Source organism: Mandrillus leucophaeus, unplaced genomic scaffold (assembly GCF_000951045.1).
Source record: "Mandrillus leucophaeus isolate KB7577 unplaced genomic scaffold, Mleu.le_1.0 Scaffold137, whole genome shotgun sequence".
NCBI lineage: Eukaryota > Metazoa > Chordata > Mammalia > Primates > Cercopithecidae > Mandrillus > Mandrillus leucophaeus.
In genome coordinates this window covers 89534-112364 of record NW_012101332.1, presented here as the reverse complement: position 1 = coordinate 112364, position 22831 = coordinate 89534, and the positions used below count along the sequence as shown (strand labels likewise).

At 43.0% G+C, this 22831-nt stretch overlaps 1 protein-coding gene across 2 annotated transcripts in view; it reads right to left on the bottom strand.

The window, feature by feature from the left end:
• Positions 1-583: 583 nt before the first annotated feature.
• The window catches only part of ZNF793 (zinc finger protein 793), a 24144-nt gene continuing 1896 nt past the window's right edge, over positions 584-22831 (bottom strand). The window contains exons 3-8 of one of the 2 annotated variants that reach the window (XM_011973284.1): positions 12464-12592; positions 10465-10580; positions 9666-9711; positions 5965-6091; positions 5034-5129; positions 584-1592 (exon numbers count right to left, since the gene is read on the bottom strand). In XM_011973284.1, the coding sequence (XP_011828674.1) occupies positions 610-1592; positions 5034-5129; positions 5965-6091; positions 9666-9680 (1221 nt within the window). In that variant the 5' untranslated portion in view covers positions 9681-9711; positions 10465-10580; positions 12464-12592 and the 3' untranslated portion in view covers positions 584-609. The remainder of the gene's footprint in view (positions 1593-5033; positions 5130-5964; positions 6092-9665; positions 9712-10464; positions 10581-12463; positions 12593-22831) is intronic. The other variant, XM_011973285.1, reaches the window with a different exon arrangement.

Sequence of the window (22831 nt, the reverse complement as noted above, 5' to 3'; positions counted from 1 at the left end):
AAAATACAAATAGTGCTGATTGTATGGCTCACTGTGGAATATACCAGAGTATGCCTTTAAGACTCTTCAGAGATATTTTGTTTTCTGTTGTTATTCCATTTAATACATTTTTAAACATTTACATGCCAGGGTGACCATGCTTATGTTTTATAAAGTATTTTCCAGAAAAGTTTGTATCACAATTAGATCATGATTTCCATTATGATAAAACACTGTCAGTTGGGTGTGGTGGCTCACATCTGTAATCCCAGCACTTTGGAAGGCCGAGGCAGGCGGATCACGAGGTCAGGAGTTTGAGACCAGCCTGGCCAACATGGTGAAACCCCATCTCTACTAAAAATACAAAAATCAGCCAGGTGTGGTGGCAGGTGCCTGTAATCCCAGCTACTTGGGAGACAGAGGCAGGAGAATTGCTTGAACCTGGGAGGCGGAGGTTGCAGTGAGCCAAGATAGTGCCATTGCACTCCAGCCTGGGAAACAGAGAGAGAATCCAACTCAAAAAAAAAAAAAGCAAACACACATATACACTGTCCAAATTCATTAAAATGAATTCATTAAGATTTCTCCTAAGGATAGATTCCCTACATACCATGAAACCAGATATTTTGCTCAAGTATTTCCCACAATTATTAAGTTTTCATTCCTGTAGGCATTCTTCCGAGCATGAATTTTCTGATGTCTGCTGAGGTTTGGCTTCTGGTAGAAAGCTTTCCCACATTCATTGCACCCATAGGGCTTCTCTCCTGTGTGAGTTCTCCAATGTTTATTGAGGCAGGACTTCTGGCTGAAGGATTTTCCACATTCTCTGCAACGATAGGGTCTTTCTCCCGTGTGCATTTTTCGATGTACATTGAGGTATGACTTCTCACCAAACGATTTCCCGCATTCACTGCAGACAAAGGGTCTCTCTCCTGTATGTGTTCTCTGATGTTCTGTGCGGTGTGACTTCTGGGTAAAGGCTTTCCCACAAAAGAAACATTCAAAGGGTCTTACCCCAGTGTGAATTCTCTGGTGTTTGATGAGGGTTGACTTATGTGAAAAGGCTTTCCCACAGTCAGTGCAGCCATAAGGCTTCTCCCCAGTGTGACTTCTCTGATGCCTAATGAATTCAGACTTGTAGCAGAAGGCTTTCCCACACTCACTACAGACGTGGGGTTTTTCTGTAGGTGGAACCCTCTTCCGTTTGTACACGAGAGAATCACTTACTGCTGGTTTATACGTAAGTGCCGGGTTCTGGGTGAAAGCTTTCTCACAGTGACTGCAACCCCAGGGCTTTTCTCCATTCGGTCGTCTACCATGGTGTATACGCTGAAGCAATTTCTCATAACCATAACACTCATCTTGCTTTTTTGCACAGTTTCTCTTAAAACCAATCAAGTCTAAATTATGGTTCAAATTCTTTCCACAAGGGTTCCAGTTGTTAGGGCTCTGGATTGAAGAAAAAAGGTCAGTGCTCAGAAGTGATATTTTCCCAAACTTACTATATTCATGGCTTTTTTCCTTGGGCAGTGTTTTCTTGCTTATGGCTGCGCCTTGCCTCAAAAGCATGTCTTGCCGTCTTTTCCTCTGGATATTAACTTGCCAGATGTCTTCTGGAGAAAGTACAGTGAATCATCCTTATGAAACTTCATACAACTTGAGAAATGCTCTCAAAATTTAAAGAGTGCACAGCACACAAATAGAGAACGTGAACCATAACCCAAAGCACAAACGCGGGGAAGAGTGTTCTATGAGGAAAGAGGATTCTGAACACTGGCACAAATGGAATACAATGTACCATAGAGTATAGAGACCAATAATTTCAAAGAAAACAGGATATTACAGAGCAGAGGGTGGCAAACTTATTCTTAAGGGGTCAGAAAGTAAAGGCTTTGTGGGCCATATGGTCTCCGTCGCAATGACTCAACTCTCCCACCTTACCGTGAAAATATAGACGATACGTAAACATAAGAATGTGGCTGTGTTCTAACAAAACTTTATTCACAAAGCAGGTGGCCAATCGGCAGGCCATAGTTTGCTGATCGCTGTTATAGAAGAAAGAAGGTGAACTGTTACACAGTACCTTGCTGTCCGGCATGTGGGTTTTCAAGTGGCAATTTTGGCCTTACTTGGAGCTTGTTAGATGTGTAGAATCTGAGGCCCCACCCCAGACCTACTTAATCAGAATCTGCATTTTAACAAGATGCCCGGGTGATTCCAAACACCTTGGAGTTTAACAAGCACTGGTATAGCGGTCATCCAAGGGTGTATCATATTGGGCTAGTTAGTTACAATATAAATGGCAAAGCACTCTAAGGCGAACCAGATTAAAAAATAAAGTCAACAAAGCTAACTAAAACTTAAGCAAGAGTTCTTAACTTGGTAGGCAGAAATCAGCGGGCTTATGAACTTTGATAGAAATTACATTTTTGTTTTCACTGAGTTCCAACTACAGTTGAACAATTCCTTTGACTATGAATGTAAGCAACAAAACACAGTAGTATCAGCACTTCCTGTGACTTGATACTAGTTTGTGAATATTGTTATTTTCAGGTCACATTATTATATTTATAATCATCTCTTCTTTGAGATCATGATAGTTATTAGACCTGATGTTAGGTCTCATTAATGTATAAATAAAAAAGTACATGTACTATTATATTGCACATTTTGAAAACATTTTGAAGCCGGACATGGTGGCTCACACCTGTAATCCCAGCACTTTGGGAGGCCAAGGCAGGTGGATCATCTGAGGTCAGGAGTCAGAGAACAGCCTGACCAACATGGTGAAACCCAGTCTCTACTAAAAATACAAAATAAGCTGAGTGTAGTGGCACATGCCTATAGTCCCAGCTACCCAGGAGGCTGAGGCAGGAGAATCGCTTGAACCCAGGAGGTGGAGGCTGCAGTGAGCCAAGATCACGCCATCGCACTCCGGCCTGGGTAACAGAGCAAAACTCCATCTAAAAAGAAAAAAAAAGAAGAAAATATTTTGATAACTATTTTCTATAATCTTATGAATTTTATTGTATTTTTATACATAGAAGTGAGGTCTACAGCCTTCAAAAGAATGCCTAAGAAGTCCATGGCACAAAAATAATTAGTAACCCCTCACTTAAAGATATTCAGTCATGAGATAATCTAGGTCTGATTTTAGGAGATATCAGTGGAAAATTAAAAGTGGGACCAGGCGCGATGGCTCACGCCAGTAATCCCAGCACTTTGGGAGGCTAAGGTGGGTGGATCATGAAGTCAGGAGATCAAGACCAGCCTGGCCAAGATGGTGAAACCCCATCTCTACTAAAAATACAAAAATTAGCCGGGCGTGGTGGCATGTGCCTGTAATCCCAGCTACTGGGGAGGCTGAGGGAGAACTGCTTAAACCCAGGAGGCGGAGGTTGCAGTTAGCTGAGATGGCGCCACTGCACTCCAGCCTGCGCGACAGAACGAAATTTCATCTGCAAAAAAAAAAAAAAGTGGAGAAGGACTGGGCATGGTGGCTCATGCCAGTATTTCCAGCACTTTGGGAGGCTGAAGCAGGTGAACTGCTTGAGCCCAAGAGTTTGAGACCAGCCTCAGCGGCATTGCAAAACCTCTTCTCTACAAAAAAATATGAAAACTAGCCAGGTGTGGTAGCGCGAATGTAATCCCAGTTACTTGGGAGGTTAAGAGGTGGAAGGATCGCTTGAGCCCGGGAGGTCGAGGCTGCAGTGAGCCATGATCATGCCACTGCACTCCAGCCTGGGTGACAGAGTGAGACCCTGTCTCAAAAAGAAAAAAAAAAAAAAAAGGCAGTGAGGAAGATTTAAAGCCATTTCTCAGAAGAAAAAAAAAAATCAACAAAACCACACATATGAATGGAACAGTTAGAGTGAGTGGTAAAGGCAGAAGATTCAAAATGACCACACGGTAGCAAAGCTCTGAAATAAAAAGCAAGATGAAGTGGTGTGTGTGTGTGCGTGTGTGTGTGTGAGGGTGAGTGTGTGGCAGGGGTACCAAGGACAAATGAAGATGATTTTCGTTTTTGACACACAAAGAACAGGGGAAGTGCACACCTGTAGTGTAGTCCACAGACTGGTTAAATGTGGGGCTGGGCAGAGCAAGGGGGAGAAAGGGGCCAACACGGCAAAGAGGCTGGTTGTGAGAATCATGTACTCTCAGAATGGGTGAGTTCTTTGAGAGGGTTACACCACTGGAAAGAGAACCAAGTTATGGAAGACAGAAAATGCAATAGTTCCTTGGAAGGAAAATGCTGGGTTTGAGCCAGGGAAATAGATAATAACAGAGCAGTTGGAAAAACAGAGGCTGACTAGATACATTCTTGTGGAATTTACAGTTATGAAATTTTCAGAAGAGGAGAAAAAAAGAAAAGCAGGGCAACTGATAACCAGGATACCAGTCTCAGGACGGCTGAAGAGCACACTTTAATGGAGAAACACACGCCAGAGCGCGCCAGAAGCAGAAGTTCCGAGGCATCCCTAAGAGTGGCCATCCATCAACCCTCAGGGTACCATGGGCATTGCTGGAATGTCTCAGAGCTGAAGGGAGAGGGGCAGTGAGTCTGAGTGTTAGTCAGCAGTGGTTAAGATGGGCCCAGCTCAGGCATTTCCTTCACACCTCCCCACCCCAACATGGAATTCACCGCTTCCTCTTCTCTGATCCCACAGTCATCTGTCTATGGGAGTGATTTAAATTTGAGTGCAGAAATTAGGGAAAGCAGGTAGCTCTGAAGCATTTCATCTGGAAAGTGTCAGAACGCAGAATAGGAAGCAGGAACAGGAGAATCATAGAAGCTTTTATTTGTAAGAATACCTGCATGTGAAAGATTCTGGAGAAAGAGAGATGGACCGAGCACATAAGGACAGAGGTGCAATCAAGTAGAGCTGAGAAAAACACTCAGATTCAGGCGTTGGGGTTTCATGGAGGTTAAAGAGGCATTAATGTGGCTGAAGTTCTTGGAGGAATGTCAAGGCTTTTAAGAGAAGAACGCTGAACAAAATTCCAAAGGTGCCAGCCTCCTTCAGTACCCCTTTTGCTAGATTTATTACACTTACCCCAACAGTGGCAGCCCGGGCATGCTGCCTCACCAATCCATGGTGCTTCTTCCTGCTCCAGCCTGAGGATCACATCTGGTTTGGTGCCTTCATAACCTGTTCCAGGGAAATGATCCAGGCCTTGGAGTGAGCTCCTTGGTCTTCAGGGCCTCTCAGGCAGCTTTAAAGGCTGCACAACAGATGTTATACTTGGGAGGGGACTAAACACACACCTTGTCCAGAACCAAATGGAATTAGTAATCCAGGACCACGGAAACTCAAGCCATACCCACTGAGGCAGCAGCACAGGGTAAGAATGCATTCTGTGCCGCCAGAACACTGAGGTTCAAATCCTGACTCTGTTATCTACTAGCTGGGTGACTCTGGGCAAGTTACTTCACCTTTCTGTACCTCAATTTCCTGTAAAAAAGTGGTACTAATAGTAATTACCTCATAAGGCTTTTATGAGGATGAAATGAGTTAATATTTTTAAAGTGGCTAAAACAGTTTCTGGCACATAGAAAGTGCTAGATAATTATTAAATAAATAATTATTTAATTATTTAATAATTCAGAGGTTCTAGGTACTTCAGTTGCTTTTTTTTTTTTTTTTTTTTTTTTTTTTTTTTTTTTTGAGACAGAATTTCACTCTTGTTGCCCAGGCTGGAAGGCAATGGTGTGATCTCAGCTCACTGCAACCTCCACCTCCCAGGTTCTCCTGCCTCAGTCTCCCAAGTAGCTGGGATTACAGGCACCTGCTTCCACACCCAGCTAATTTTTGTATTTTTAGTAGAGACAGGGTTCACCATGTTGGCCAGGCTGGTTTCAAACTCCTGACATCAGGAGATCCACCTGCCTTGGCCTCCCAAAGTACTCCAGTTGCTTTTAGCAACTGAGAAAGGAAAGGTGGTCATTTGAACATAATCTGCATTATATGGTGAAGATGTTCTTACCCACTGAGACGAGGTTGCTATAGGTTTCCAGCATCACATCCCGGTACAGGGCCCTTTGAGCAGGACTCAGCCGGTGCCACTCCTCTTGGGTGAAGCCCACAACTACATCTTTGAATGACACAGGTGTCTGTTGAAACAAAAATGACATTGAGTCATGTAGAAAAAAATGTTTGTGCATGGCCAGGCATGGTGGCTCATGCCTGTAATCCCAGCACTTTGGGAGGCCAAGGCAGGAGGATCAGGAGTTCAAGACCAGCCTGGCAAACATGGTGAAACCCCATCTATACTGAAAATATAGCCAGGCATGGTGATGCACACTTGTAATCACAGCTGCTTGGGAGGCTGAGGTGGGAGAATCACTTGAACCTAAGAGGCGGAGGTTGCAGTGAGCCGAGATCGCACCACTGTACTCTAGCTTGGGCTATAGAGCAAGACTCCATCTCAAAAAAGAAAAGAAAAAGAAAAAAAGTTTGTGCAAGAGATGGTGCTGATTTCCATAATGTTTATAAGTTAGAGCTTATTATCTATCTGGAAGGTCTTTTATATTCTTGGCTTTGTGTTATATATGGTGGGGAAAACGAAAATCACATTGGAAGCTATCTACCGTTGCCATTCATACTTTGAGTCAACAAAAATTGAAGACCTACTGTGTGTTGCTGGGATCACAATCATAGATGGGTCCTGACCTCAAGAAGCTCACTGTCTGGCACAGAAAGAGCAACATGTAAAGCCATCAGGGTAAAAGTGTCACAAGAGCTGTGATGGCAGGACATCTAGGCTATGGCATACAGAGAAGCAAATGGTCTGTTAAATTTTTTAGGGTCCGGTTAGGCTTCAGAGCCCAGGGATATGGAAAGCTGAGTCTCCCCAGGAAGACGGAAAACTGCATTCTATGCAGGGGAGCAGTGGGAACAAAGACTGGGGGGCAAAACGGCGATTTTAGGGGTGGCAAGTTACCTTGTAACAAGAGAAAAGCATGTAGAGGTCGGCCAGCAATGAAATGATGTGCTTTAGGGCCGGGCGTGGTGGCTTACCCCTGTAATCCCAGCACTTTAGGAGGCTGAGATGGGTGGATCACCTGAGGTCAGGTGTTCAAGACAAGCGTGGCCAACATGGTGAAACCCCATCTCTACTAAAAATAGAAAAATTAGCCGGACATGGTGGCGGGTGCCTGTAGTCTCAGCTACTCAGGAGGCTAAGGCAGGAGAATCGCTAGAACCCGGGAAGCAGAGGTTGCAGTGAGCTGAGATTGTGCCATTGCACTCCAGCCTGGAGGCCAGGCCGAGACTCCGACTCAAAAAAAAAAAAAAAGAAAGAAATTATGGACTTTAGGACAATGGAAACCCTATCCAAGAAGAAGTGTATGCAGAAAGCATATTCTAGAAGGCATGAGGTGAGCTTCTTGCATTCTATGTGAAGTGGTATAATGATAACTCTAAATAAACTGTGAAAAGTTAAAGACATATATTGTATCCCTAGAGTAACCACTAAATCATAATGAGAGGTGTACCTGATATAAACAAACAGAATTCTGAAAACTGTTCCATTCATCCACAATAGCACAACAAAAGAGAGGAAAGAAGAAATAGAGGAACAAAAGAGTAGATGGGATAAATAGAAAACAGACATGAAAATGACAGATATAAATCCTACTATACCAATAATGTAATTTAATAAACATTAAATGTAATATAATTTAATATAAGACTGAACACTCCAGGCCAGGCACGGTGGCTCATGACTGTAATCCAAGTACTTCAGGAGGCTGAGGCAGGAGAATCGCTTGAAGCTGGGAGGCAGAAGATTCAGTGAGCCCAGAAAGTGCCACTGCACTCTACCCTGGGTAATAAAATGAGACTCTGTCTCAAAAAAAAAAAGACTAAACACTCCAAAAAGGCAGAGATCGTCAGACTGAAAAAAAAAAAAAATGCTGCCTACAAGAGATGCACTTTCAATGTAAACTCACAGGCAGTTTTAAAGCCAATGGATGGAAAGAGAAGTGTGGTGGGTGACCTGGAGGGAAGTGAGAGGAAAGACCCTATAGTAACCTGTGTGAAAGGTGATGTTCACAAGCAGGACAGTAACCATTAGAGAAAGATAGAACGCTGTAACGAAGAGCAGACCCCATTCTGCATGGGGTGGTTATTTCACGTTGCATGATGCCTGTACCAAAACATGTTGCCATAAATACACACACCTACTATGTAGCCACAAAAAATTTTTTTAAAATTAAAACAACAAAACAAAAAAAGGAGAGCAAAAAAAGGAGAGGTGGCGGGCGCCTGTAGTCCCAGCTGCTCAGGAGGCTGAGGCAGGAGAGTGGCGTGAACCCGGGAGGCAGAGCTTGCAGTGAGCCGAGATCGCGCCACTGCACTCTAGCCTAGGCGACAGAGTGAGACTCCGTCTCAAAAAAAAAAAAAAAGGAAAAAAGAACTGATAGCCCTGGAGATCCTGGCATAAGTTGTGAAGGAGCAGGACAGTCACTGAGGGAGACCCATGGGTACCAGCCTAGGAAGGTCCTGGTGATCCTGTCTTGAAGTGACTGTGTGGTAAAGAATTTGACCTTGCCAAAAGAGAGGTGTGGCCTTTGCCCTCAGCTCCTGGGAAGTAATCTCTATACTCTTGGAATGTCCTCAGAGTGTCCTTGTTTACCTATTGGCCTTGGGCCACACTAGATAGTCTAATGATGTGGCTTATAATGAGGGCTTTAGGTCACAGGTATCAGCTCAACCTCTTGGAAGGGCTGGAAACTGAGGTCAGCAGTGGGAACAGTCAAGCCTTTCTACATGATCAACCACCAATAAAAAGTGGACACCAGGGCTTAGGTGCACTTTCCTGGTTGGCAAGGCTCCATGTGTATTGGCACACGTTACTGCTGGGAGGATTTAGCACTGTTTTGGGCTCCCTTCGGAGAGGACAGAAGTTCTATATGTGGAACTCTCCTAAACTCTAATTCATCGGCCTCTTCTCTTGGTTGATTTTACTTAATTAATTAATTAATTTTGAGACGGAGTCTTGCTGTGTTGCCCAGGCTGGAGTGCAGTGGCGCAATCTCGGCTAACTACAACCTCCATCTCCTGGGCTCAAGAGATTCTCCTGCCTCAGACTCCCGAGTAGCTGGGAATACAGGCACGCGCCACCATGCCCAGCTAATTTTTGTATTTTTTTTTAGTAGAGACAGGGTTTCACCGTGTTGGCCAGGCTGGTCTCAAACTCCTGACCTCAGGTGATCCAACTGCCTTGGCCTCCCAAAGTGCTGGGATTACAGGTGTGAGCTACCGCTAGCGGCCAGCTTAAAATCTTTCTGAGAATTATCCTTGGACAAAGGGTACTGTGCCATCCAAGGATATCTACCCTCCTGAGGCAGCCTACAATCAATGATTAGTTGATTTCAGAATATAAAAGCCTCCTTGCCTCCATTCACAACAATGCTGAAGGCCATCCCAGCTCTAGAGTATAAGATTCGCTGAGGCCTCTGTTCAACAACTCCCTCAGCTCAATCCAGCTTCCCTCACTGCCTTACAGGGGTTCTAAGAGCCTGCCTAATAAACCTCCGGTGAGAAAAATCTCCATCTATGAGTCAGCTTCCCTGAGAACCCAGCCAGTATGTACAAACTGTACATACTTACAATGCATACTTTTTTTTTTTCTAGGACAGTTTCCCCAGGAAGGAAAACTGGGTTACTTAATGTGATACTCACCTGGTACTCGATCATTTTCTGCTGTTCTTGGAAAAAGATCTGACACCTGTAGACATGTGGGGGGAAGAAGATGGAGAAAGAGAACAGAGTGTAAGGGACTAGGCCTGTCTTAGAAATTGCAAATTTCCTTTGTAAATCTTGTACAAAAATCCATGCTTTTAGCTGGGTGTGGTGGCTCACACCTTATTTGAGGCCAGGAGCTAGAGACCAGCCTGGACAATATGGCAAAATGCTGTCTCTACAAAAAAAGAGAAAAAATTAGCCAGGCATGGTGTTGCACACCTGTAGTCCCAGCTATCCAGGAGGCTGAGGTGGGGGATCACTTGAGCCTAGGAGGTCAAAGCTGCAGTGAGCCATGATCCTACTACTGCAATCTGGCCTGGGTAACAGAGTAAGACCCTGTCTCAAAAATTAAATAATAAATAAACAAACAAATAAATATCCTTTATCTCTTACTTGTTTCAAATAATTTGAAATATTGTACAGGTCATAAAGCGTAGACCATAAAGCATGGTTGCCATAGTATCTAAATGCCCCACACCCCAAGACATTTAATGATTATAAAAGGAAAAGAAGTAACTTTTTCTTGGAAAAACTTGGCAGTATCGCTTAGTCAAGTGATCAGTTAACATGACCAGTAATGAGATATAAGACATCATGTGCCTTCTGATATAATGCACTGTGAAGGGTACAACATCCCTTCTGTGGTATTCACACCCCAAATGCATACCTGAACCTAATCAATGAAGAGAGACATCAGACAAAACCATACTGAGTTACAATATAAAAAATAACCTACCTATACTCTTCAAAAATCTCGACTTCATGGAATATGAAGACCGAGAAACTGCTCCTGATTAAAGGAGACTAAAGGGATGTGTCACCTGAAGGCAGCATATGATCCTGGATTGGATCCTGGGATGGAAAAAGAAAAGTTGCTATAGGGCCAGGCACAGTGGCTCACGCCTGTAATCCCAGCACTTTGGGAGGCCGAGGTGCGTGGATCGCCTGAGGTCAGGAGTTTGAGACCAGCCTGGCCAAGGTGGTGAAACCCCGTCTCTACTAAAACTACACAAATTAGCCAGGCATGGTGGCAGGCGCCTCTAATCCCAGCTACTCAGGAGCCTGAGGCAGGAGAATCATTTGAACCCAGAAGGCAGAGGTTGCAGTGAGCTGAGATCACGCCATTGCACTCCAGCCTGGGTGACAAGAGTGAGACTTGGTCTCAAAAAAAAAAAAAAAGAAAAGTTGCTATAAAGTGACAGTTGACATCTGGTTGTAGACTGGATTAGTCTAGTCTATATTCTGTATTAGTCTAGTTATCATGATTATTAAATCATTATAACACTGACTTAGTAATAAGTGTTAATTGCCTGGTTCTGAAAAGTACCAGTTATATAAGAAAATGTTCTCATTCTTAGGAAATATACCCTGAAGTACTTATGGGTAAAGGAGCATCATGTCCGCAAGTTAGTGTTAAGTGGTTAAAGAAAAGAAAGAATAAGAATGATATATTTATGATATAACATAATCATCTATATACATATATATTTGTATATAGAAAGACAGCACATGTAAACATGGCTTTATATAGATGAACCTAGGTAAGGAATACATAGGAGACCACAGTAATATTCTTGCTTTTTTTTGGAAAAAAATTTCCAAATAAAATGTTTAGTTAAAAACAAAAGGCTGGGTGCGGTGGCTTACCCCTGTAATCCCAGCACTTTGGGAGGCTGAGGCAGGTGGATAACCTGAGGTCGGGAGTTTCAGATAAGCATGACCAACATAGTGAAACCCCATCTCTACTAAAAGTACAAAATTAGCCGAGTGTGGTGATGTGTGCCTATAATCCCAGCCACTTGGGAGGCTGAGGCAGGAGAATCCCTTGAACCCAGGAGGCGGAGGCTGCAGTGAGCTGCGATCGCGCCATTGCACTCCAGCCTGGGCAACAACAGTGAAACTCCATCTCAAAAAAAAAAAAAAAAAACTGGTCATGCACGGTGATTCATGCCCGTAATCCCAGCACTTTGGGAGGCCGAGGTGGGCGGATCGCTTGAGGTCAGGAGTTCGAGAACAACCTGGTCAACATGGTGAAACTCTGTCTCTACTAAAAATACAAAAATTAGCCGGGCATGGTGGTGCATGTCTGTAATTCAGAGATTGTGCCATTGTACTCCAGCCTGGGTGACAAGAGTGAAACTCCGTCTCAAAAAACAAAACAAAACAAAATTATATACAGTAGGCCCATAAATTCTGCCACCACCACCGTTCTGAGAATCCAGGGCCTTTTCTGCCTCTGAGTCAGGATGGAATGAACTCATCACATTCCAAGAGGCCAGATGAGGTACCAAAAATGACAGGAGAGCAAGTCTAGAAAGGTCCAGCAAGAATAAAGGAGCGGATGGGCCATACCCCGTACCACAAGATAGCAGAATGCACTGGGCTAGATGGATGTCCCCTTCTCCTGAAAGAACGTACTGATCGCACCTGCACTGAAACTCTGGCCTCCCTACCTCTCCCTTCACTCTGTCTCCCTGGATCTTGGGCTGACCCTCCTCCCTTCAGGTAGCCATGGAGAGTCCCTGGAAAGAGTAACGTCTTCAGGTTGGTCAGCTTCTGGCTCAAGGATGAAGCTATTTCCTTTTATGTGGGAGTCTTTGCTCTGACAAGAGGTATGGGGTCTCAGTGATTCCTTCAGAAGGGAATTTTCATCCCAAGTTCCCTTCTCCTGGACAGAGGGTCTTTAACCTGGCCTGCCTAGGCGCTCACAGCTCCGTCTCTCAACAGTAACTCACACTCAGCTGCAGGGCCTTCTGTAGATGTTGTAACCAAGGTCCTGTGGCTCTAAGGGCTGGCAGGAGCTAGAGAACCCTAATGTCCAGCAAGGTGGCAGGATCCAAAGGTCTGCAGGGCACCCAGAGAACCTGAAGATAAGCAGATCCCATGGTGAGAGTCATCCACTCATCCCTCCCCAAACACTGCCTGGGGCCTCAGGGGGAAAAGCCTGCAGAGGCTGTACAGGAGACATAGCTGAGTGATGGCTCTGCTCTGGGACTGCAGCACGGGAAAATGCCACAAAGACCCTTGTGTCTGAGTCACTCCCTGAGCCAAGGAATGACTCAGATACAAGTTTGAAGCCAAGCACTTCCTCTGACTAACTGAGAGAATCTGGGCTAGACACTTTACCTCTCTAGGCCTGTTTCCTCATCTGTGAAAACAGAAAGAGGCTGTCAAACAGACTTGAAAACCAGAAAACCTCGGTTCAAATGCAGGCGCTGCCATTTACTGATGTGTGATGTTGAATGAGTTACTTAGTCTCTCTGTGTCTCAATATCCCCATCATTTATTTATTATTTTACCCTCCTTTGATTTTTAATGGAGAAAGACATTTTCCCCATCTATTTATTGGTCATTTGCATTTCTTTTGTAAACAATCTGTTTATGCACTTATGATTTTCCTGAGTTATTTGCAAAAATTAATTTATAAGTGCTCTTTATATATTGAGGCTATTAATCCTTTGTCATATTTGTTATAAACATGTTTTTATAGATAACATTTGTCCTTATTTGTCATTTGTCCTTAAACTTGGGTTTATTAGTTTCCAAATACCAAACAAGTTTTATTGGTTATTTTTAATAGTCTACTTGTTGATTGTTTTCCCCTTATAGTTTCTGCTTCTGGTAGTATTTTCAGTAAAAGTCTTTTCCACAAGATTATTAAAATGGTCTTTTTGGCTTACAAGATTGGTAAAGGGCCGGGCGCGGTGGCTCAAGCCTGTAATCCCAGCACTTTGGGAGGCCGAGACGGGCGGATCACGAGGTCAGGAGATGGAGACCATCCTGGCTAACCCGGTGAAACCCCGTCTCTACTAAAAAATACAAAAAACTAGCCGGGCGAGGTGGCGGGCACCTGTAGTCCCAGCTACTCGGGAGGCTGAGGCAGGAGAATGGCGTGAACTCGGGAGGCGGAGCTTGCAATGAGCTGAGATCTGGCCACTGCACTCCAGCCTGGGTGACAGAGCAAGACTCCGTCTCAAAAAAAAAGAAAAAAGATTGGTAAAGATGGAAATCATATCTCTTACACTGCTGGTAGGAGGGTAGGATATTACAGCTTTCTGAAGGGAATTTATATCAGAATTTTTTTTTTTTTTCTCTGTCGCCCAGGCTGGAGTGCAGTGGTGAGATCTGGGATCACTGCAAGCTCCACCTCCTGGGTTCACACCATTCTCCTGCCTCAGCCTCCCCAGTAGCTGGGACTACAGGTGCCTGCCAGCACGCCTGGCTAATTTTTTTGTATTTTTAGTAGAGACGGGGTTTCACCACGTTAGTCAGGATGGTCTCAATCTCCTGACCTTGTGATCTACCCACCTTGGCCTCCCAAAGTGCTGGGATTACAGGCGTGAGCCACCACGCCCGGCCCTATCAGAATTTTTAGAGTGCACACTCATTAAACCACTCTTCAACATCCAATAATGTGTCTCTAGGAACTAATTCGTCTCACTAAAAGAAAAGATAAAGGTACAAGGATGTTCATCTCACCTTTGCTTACAAAAGTAAAACAACTGGAAGCAATCAAAATGTACCAACAATAATTTATTTATTTTTTCATTTATCTATTTCTTTATTTGAGATAGCCTGGAGTACAGTGGCATGATCATGGCTTGCTGCAGCCTCAAACTCCTGGGCTCAGGTGATCCTCCCACCTCAGCATCCAAGTAGGAGGGACTATAGATGTGCACCGGCGCACCTGGCTAATTTTTTTTTTTTTTTCTTTTGTAGAGACAGCGTTTCGCCATGTTTCCCAGGCTGGTCTTGGACTCCTGGACTCAAGCAATCCACCCACCCTGGCCTCCCAAAGTGCTGGGATTATAGGTGTGAGCCTATAATCCCACACCCAGCCTGTCCCAGCAATTAAAAGATTGGCGGGCTGATATTGGTGAGCCACAGAATGGAACACAACGCAGGCATTAGAAATAGTAGTGGAGGCCGGGCGCGGTGGCTCACGCCTTGTAATCCCAGCACTTTGGGAGGCCAAGGCAGGCAGATCAACTGAGGTCAGGAATTCGAGACTAGCCTGGCCAACATAGCAAAACCCCGTCTCTACTAAAAACAGAAAAAATTAGCTGGGCGTGGTGGGAGGCGCCTGTAATCCCAGCTACACGGGAGGCTGAGACGGAGAATCAGTTGAACCCAGGAGGCAGAGGTTGCAGTGAGCCGAGATTGCACCACTGCACTCCAGCCTGGGTGACAGAGTGACACTCCACCTCAGGAAAAAAAAAAAAAAAAAAGAAATAGTAATGGAGTGGTGTACTCTGACTTGGAACTACATTTGTGATGTATTTTGAAGCAGGAAATACAAGTCATAACATACAATGTGAAGCATAATTCTATTTTTTTAATTATGTAAGTCCAAATCTATGAAAATATTAACAGTTGCTTTCTCTGAGTGAGGGGATTGAAAGGAATTTACATTGCATTTTTGAAGTGTTCATTTTCTAACTTTTCCAATAGCATCATAATTATATATTTATTTAGATAATAGCAATAATAACAATAATAAAATTTACAATAATGACCAATCAAAACAAGCATGGTCTTACATAGGAAGAACAAATAAAACTATGACACATCATAGAAACTGACAGAAATAGAAAAGAAAAAAAAAAAGCCTAGCTTGTATTTATTGAGCCCTGATCTCAGCTTAGGCACTGTGCAGGTTATTTCCTCAAATTGACTCATTTATTCCTCACACTGCCCTCTAAACCAAGGCCTACTCCGTTTCTAGATAAAGACATAGTACCTGAGAGAGCTGAAGAACTAGCACACAGCAGCACTGAGATATATCACCCAACTAGCCTGGCTGTGGTGCTTCGGTTTATAACTTCTTAGTCTTGCTGCCTCTCAGAGACAGATTTGCCTTCTAAAAGAGCAATGCAACATTTGATGTGCTTTTTTTTTTTTTTTCTAGACAGAGTTTCTCTCTTGTTGCCCACACTGGAGTGTAGTGGTGCGATCTCAGCCCACTGCAACCTCCACCTCCTGCGTTCAAGGGATTCTCCTGCCTCAGCCTCCCAAGTAGCTGGGATTACAGGCACCTCCAGCTGTAGATTACTAAAATCACCTCCAGCTGTAGATACAGACTAAAATATTAAGGCAGGAAACAGTAACTGGATACATATGGTAAAACTATGATGAATATTTTCTTCAATTTCCTTCAACAACAAGGAAAAATTAGTGAGTAATTTTCCTTTTTTATTTAAAAACGGATTTTTTCCTACTGGGGATGCCCATCTGAACACAGAGCCAAGTGTGGCAGACAAAAGCAGCACCACCTATCCTGATTAATAAGGAAATGTGAAAAAGGTCCCTTCCTCCCTCAGCCCCAATTCCTCCCTAAAACTGAGCAACTATGGAGAGAATCCGCGTGAAGATGAAATCAATCATTATCTTTCTTGGTAAAGAGTCAATCTTAGGCTGGGCACGGTGGCTCATGCCTGTAATCCCAGCATTTTGGGAGGCCGAGGTGGGCAGATCGCTTGAGGCCAGGAGTTCAAGACCAACCTGGCCAACATGGTAAAACCCCATCTCTACTAAAAATACAAAAATTAGCTGGGTATGGTGGTACACACCTGTAGTCCCAGCTACACAGGAGGCTGAGGAAGGAGAATTGCTTGGACCTGGGAAGGAGAGGTTACAGTGAGCTGAGATCGTACCACTGTACTCCAGTGTGGGTGACAGAGCAAGAATCCAAATTAAAGAGAAAAAAAAAAAAGTCAATCTTGGAAAGCAGTATTGCCCTGCAGTCAGTCACTCTTCTAACAGCATGGCAGCCATCTGATGGGCACCATCTCAGCATTGTGACATGATTGTGACTTACATACCCTTATCATCAGTCCCTAACAGTTGAACTCAAAAGTCATATTTTGCCATATAGATACCATCATCTGGATGCTCTCAGTCACAAACTTAAAACTAGATCATAGGCCAGGCACAGTGGCTTACACTTGTAATCCCAGCACTTGGGAGGCTGGGGTGGGTGGATCACCTGAGGTCAGGAGTTTAAGACCAGCCTGACCAACATGGTGAAACCCCATCTCTATTAAAAATGTAAAAATTAGCCGGGCATGGTGGCGCACGCCTTTAGTCCCAGCTACTCGGGAGGCTGAGGCAGGAGAATCACCTGAATGCGGGGGGCAGAGGTTGCAGTGAGCCAAGATCGCGCCATTGTACTCCAGCCTGGGGAAGAAGTGGAAAACTCTTGTCTCAAAAAAAAAAAAAAAAAATTAAAAAAAAACTAGATCATAGGTCTTTCATTGCCACCCATTGTGGTTTCACAAAAGTGAACTCAGTATCTTCTCCCTTAACTTATTCTTCCTCTTAGGTTGTAGCCTCTGTCTCCTGAAGCTGTATGTTTGAAAGCTTTGTTTAGCACATTACCTCTTATTACTTATTTTTCATAAATGTCCTAGATATTCTCAAATGTTTCATCTTCAACATAAACTGTAGAATTATTCTGTTATAATTTGGGGCAAAGAGAATACTGACAATTCTGAAAATTGTTGAGCCTTCCAATCCAAGAACAAGGCTTCAATATTTACTCAAGACTCTCTATATATCTCAAAATGTAATGTTTTATGCTTTCACATAGGTACTCCAATTTTCTTTTCTTATCTGTTACTGGACAGTCGACTGTGTTTTCAGCTACCATTCTAAATGGCATATTTTCATCCTTTTAATTACTGACTGCAATAAAAAAAAGTCATCAATCCATTTTCCTACAGTCATTTTAAACCAGCCACCTTACTGAACTTCCTTAATAACTATAATGGTTAACCTTCCAGAGCTTTGGGAATAGGCAGTTATTTCATCCACAAATACAGTTTTTTCTTGTGTTGTTCAGTACTTCTGTTTCTTATTTCATTTCCTGATGAGCTGCACTGGCAGGCACTCTAGAGGAAAGCAAGTCAAAGCAGGGACAGGTTGTTCACTTGAATGGGAAGGTATGCAGAGTTCTGCCGTTACGTCTGCTACTGACTTTTCACTTGAGACATAGGTCTTACCAAGTTAAGAAAGTATCCAAATCATTCTATTTCATTATGTTTTTTAAAGTCCAGAACGGATGTTGAATTTTATCAAATACTTTTTTCCCATCTATGAGGCGGCTATGGTATTCTCCCCTGTCCTATTAACGTGGTAAAATTCATTAGGAAATTATTTAATATTGAACTTCTCAGTCATAATGCATCATTTAACATACCGCTAATTTTGCATGTACATTCATAAGAAGGTTGGGTTATGGTTTTCTTTTGAAATGCCATCTTTTCCAGTTTTTGGAATCAATGCAACAATGTTGGCTTTATTAAAAAAAAAAAAAAAAAACAGGCCGCAATGGTTTATTCCTTTATAAATTCCCTGGAGGAGTCTATCTATCTATTTATCTATATCCATCTATCTAATAGTGGATGAAAGTTTGAGGTTAATTACATGATCTCAAAATCTCTTTCTACAAGATACTTAGTAATAACATAACTTTATAGTGGAGAATCCTGGTGGGCATAGCCTTGATCAAGTGATCAAAGCTAAATCAGCATTAATGTGACAAACCAACATTGTGTAACTTCTGGTATGGTACATTGAGAGGGACACATGATCACTTCTGTAGTATTCCCGTCCAAGATGTACAACATGACTCTAACCATGAGGAAAAATCAGAAAAACTCAAATTATAAAAATAACTGGCCCGTACTCCTCATACATGTCAAGGTGAAAACAGGTTAAAAAAAAAAATGACTGAGAACATACTCCAAATTAAAGAAGTCTAAAGAGATATGACAACTAAATGCAACGTATAACACTGGATTAGAATCCTGGACCATTAAAAATAATTAACGTAAATGATATTATTGAAACAAGTGGAGACATCTAAATAAAGTCTATGCATTAGATAATAATATTTCAATGTTAACTTCCCTGCTTTCGATTATTATATTATGATTAATTATTGTGATCACATACAAAATGTATATTACCTAGGAAATATACATTAAGAGTAAAGGGTCATCATGTCCACAACTTACACAGAGAGAGAGAGAAAAAGAAAGTTTCTACACACACAGCAAAATGTTAACAATTACAGAATGGGGTGAACGGTATAACAGGAATTTCTGTATTATTATTTACTATTATTATTATTTATTATTAATATTTTTTGAAATGGAGTCTTGCTCTGTCACCAGGCTTGAATGCAGTGGCGTGATCTCAGCTCACTGCAACCTCTGACTCCCTGGTTCAAGCGAGTCTCCTGCCTCAGCCTCCCAAGTAGCTGTGACTACATGCACGCGCCTCCACGCCTGGCTAATTTTTGTATTTTTAGTAGAGATGGGGTTTCACCATGTTGGCCAAGATAGTCTCAATCTCTTGACTTCGTGATCTGCCCACCTCAGCCTCCCAAAGTGGTGGGATTACAGGCACGAGCCTCCGCGCCCAGCCTATTCTTGTAACTTTTCTAAATCTGAATTTATTTAAAATCAAAACCAAAACAAAACAATAATCTCTTATGTCTGTGGAAAGGTGAGCAAGATGGGAAGATCTGTGAATTAAGGAAGAGGTTAGCTGCTTTCCCATATTGTCAGGTTGTGTGTGAGGGACAGAGGCTTCTCTGTCTGGGAGTGAATCTACCAGCAGCTTCCAGAATCCCTAAGGTAGACTCTTCCTAGAACACCCAGCATTTGTTGAGTCACCACTATGTCTTGACCCCCAAGTAGCCAGCCTCTAGAAAGGTTTTTTTTCAAGCTACTTCATTCGGGTCTCTGTAGTCAATGATCAGTCCCTAGAGACTAAGAGATTTTGACCAAGGGACTAAAAATCCCTGTCCAAACTACCTATCGAGAGGAGTCCTTAACTGTTAGCTTCATTAATGGGACCCTCCTAGAAAACCACCTTAAAACCTCAGGGTCTAGTTCACTGTGTATGTTTTTGGCTTCCAGGGAGAATAATAGAAAAGAGGCAATCTCAGATGGCCAAGCCAGAACTTCAGGTTAGAATTTCTTTGTTATTTTTTTGAGACAGAGTCTTGCTCTGTTGCTCAGGCTGGAGTGCAGTGGTGCAATCTCAGCTCACTGCAACCTCCACATCCCAAGTACAAATGATTCTCCTGCCTCAGCCTCCTGAGTAGCTGGGACTACAGGCTCTCGTCACCATATCAGGCTAATTTTTGTATTTTTAGTAGAGATGGGGTTTCACTGTGTTGGCCAGGCTGGTCTCGAGCTCCTGATCCACCCGCTTCAGCCTCCCAAAGTGCTGGGATTACAGGCATGAGCCACCACACCCAGCCTTCAGTTTAGAATTTTGTCCTGGTGTTCGTGTGGTTTCAGAATTTCAAACAAAATTTCCTCATGGTATGAATGCCTTGGCTTCACATGTATATGATTCAGATGGAATCCTATCAAATTCAATGAATATGAGTCAGTCAGGTGGACTCATTGGGGATATATGATACTCAATTCAAATTCAAAAGCAGGCAAAAGTAAACCACTATATTAAACCGTAGTTACCCCTGGGGTGGCAGTAGGTATTGACCAGTAAGGACACCTTCAAGGTGTTAGAAGCGATGAATATCTTGATCTAGGCTGTGGTTACAGGATTCTGTAATATAAAAATTCATTGAGTTGTACCTTAAAGATAAGCCCACTTGACTACATACGTATTATGCCTCAATTGTTTTAAAGAATTCTTTTTTTTTTGAAGCAGGGTCTCACTCTGTCACCCAGGCTAGGGTGCAGCGGCACCATCATAGCTCACTGCAACCTTGAACTCCTGAGCTCAAGGAATCCTTTCACCTCAGCCTCTCCAGTAGCTAGGATCACAGGTGTGAGCCACCACACCCAGCTAATTTTGTTTTTTTTTTTGTTTTTTTTGTTTTGAGATGGAGTTTCACTCTTCTTGCCCAGGCTGGAGTGCAGTGGTGCAATCTTGGTTCACTATAAACTCTGTCTCCTGGGTTTAACTAATTCTCCTGCCTCAGCCTCCCAAGTAGCTGGGACTACAGGTGCCCACCACCAAGCCCAGCTATTTTTTTTTTTTTTTTTGTATTTTTAGCAGAGACGGAGTTTCACCATGTTGGTCAGGCTGGTCTTGAACTCCTGACCTCAGGTGATCCACTCGCCTTGGCCTCCCAAAGTGCTGGGATTACAGGCGTGAGCCAACATGCCCAGACTACCCAGCTAATTTTTAAATTTTGTATAATGATGGAGTTTTGCTATGATGCGCAGGCTGGTCTCAAGCTTCTGACTTCAAACAATCCTCCTACCTCAGCCTTCCAAAGCACTGAGATTACGGACGTAAGCCACTGTGCCTGGCCAAAAAGGGAATATTTAATGACCTGGAGAAATGTCTGTTATATAAATGAAATTATCTCCATTCAAACTTAGATATTTTGTTCAAACACAGGCTGGGCGCAGTGGCTCACTACTAAAAAATACAAATTAAAAATACACCTCTACTAAAAATACAAATTAGCCGGGCATGGTGGTGCGTGCCTGTAATTCCAGCTACTTGAGAGGCTGAGGCAGGAGAACCGCTTGAACCCGGGAGGTGGAAGTTGTGGTGAGCCGAGATCACCCCATTGCGCTCCAGCCTGGGCAACAAGAGTGAAACTCCGTCTCCAAAAAAAAAAAGAAATTTTGTTCAAACACAGCCACATCTTGCCTCTCCCCATGGTGCTCCTCCCCTCAATGAATATCCCATTAAATTAGGGATCAAAAACAGACAAAACTAATCTGTAAGGTTAGAAGCTAGGAGAATGGTTCCCTCTGGCAGAGTAGTGACTGGGAGGGGCATCATGAGGGCATGGTGCTAGAATGTTGTTTTCTGATCTGAGTGCAATACCCAGCGGTATTCCCTTGTGACAATTCATTGAGCTGCATATTTATATACATTTTTGCATATATCTTATATCACAATAAAAGGTTTATGTAAAACATTTTTTTTTTAATTATTTGCTCTGAAACCTGGCACTGAGCACAGTATGGGTAGTGAAGGGAATCAACGTGGAGAAAAAAATACCCAAACTCCTTTCCCTGGCTTATTACTTCACCCATGCTAAGCAGCTATCTGTCTTTGATTCTGTGCAAATGAAAAATAGGGACTATCTGCTTTTAAAACTAAAACATGACCTATGTGGGTTCTGAAAGATGTTACCTGCCTTAGCATCCAGCTGCCTTTATTTCTTAAGATGCTACAGGCATTGTGCTTTTTCTGAAGGTTACATAAAGATCAAATGTAATAATTTTTTAAAGTTAAAATATTGTTTTGGTATTGTACCTTTTCATTAGAGTAATGGTCAAAATCTTATTTTCTGACTCAGAAACTGAAAGTCAAATACTGCATGTTCTCACTTATAAGATAATAATGTGTACATATGGGCCAGGCGCGGTGGCTCAAGCCTGTAATCCCAGCACTTTGGGAGGCCGAGACGGGCGGATCACGAGGTCAGGAAAACGAGACCATCCTGGCTAACACGGTGAAACCCCGTCTCTACTAAAAAATACAAAAAACTAGCCAGGCGAGGTGGCGGGCGCCCGTAGTCCCAGCTACTCGGGAGGCTGAGGCAGGAGAATGGCGTGAACCCGGGAGGCGGAGCTTGCAGTGAGCCGAGATCGCGCCACTGCACTCCAGCCTGGGCGACAGAGCGAGACTCCGTCTCAAAATAATAATAATAATAATAATAATGTGTACATATGGACATAGAAAGCAGAATAATAGACATGAGTGACTCTGAATGGAGGGAGGCTAGGAAGCGGGTAGGGAATGAGAAATTACCAGATAGGTTCAATGTACATTATTCAAGTGATAGTTACACTAAAAGCCCAGGCTTCCCCATTATGAAATATATCCATGTAACAAAACTGCACTTATATCCCCTACATCTATTATTTTAAATTTTATTTCCATTTTATTTGCAATCCCATCTCAGCCACTTTAATAACTATTAGTTCAATTTCAATTTCAGTGATGAACAGTTTCTAAAAGCAGCTTTAAATTTTGTTTTGTGGTTGTTGTGGCTTTATCTGTCTCGAATTTTTTCTGCCAGGACTTTATAAGGAACTGATTAGTGGAGGTTAAATGTGGCTATGCGTAAAATATATAGGACAAGGCAAAAAGAC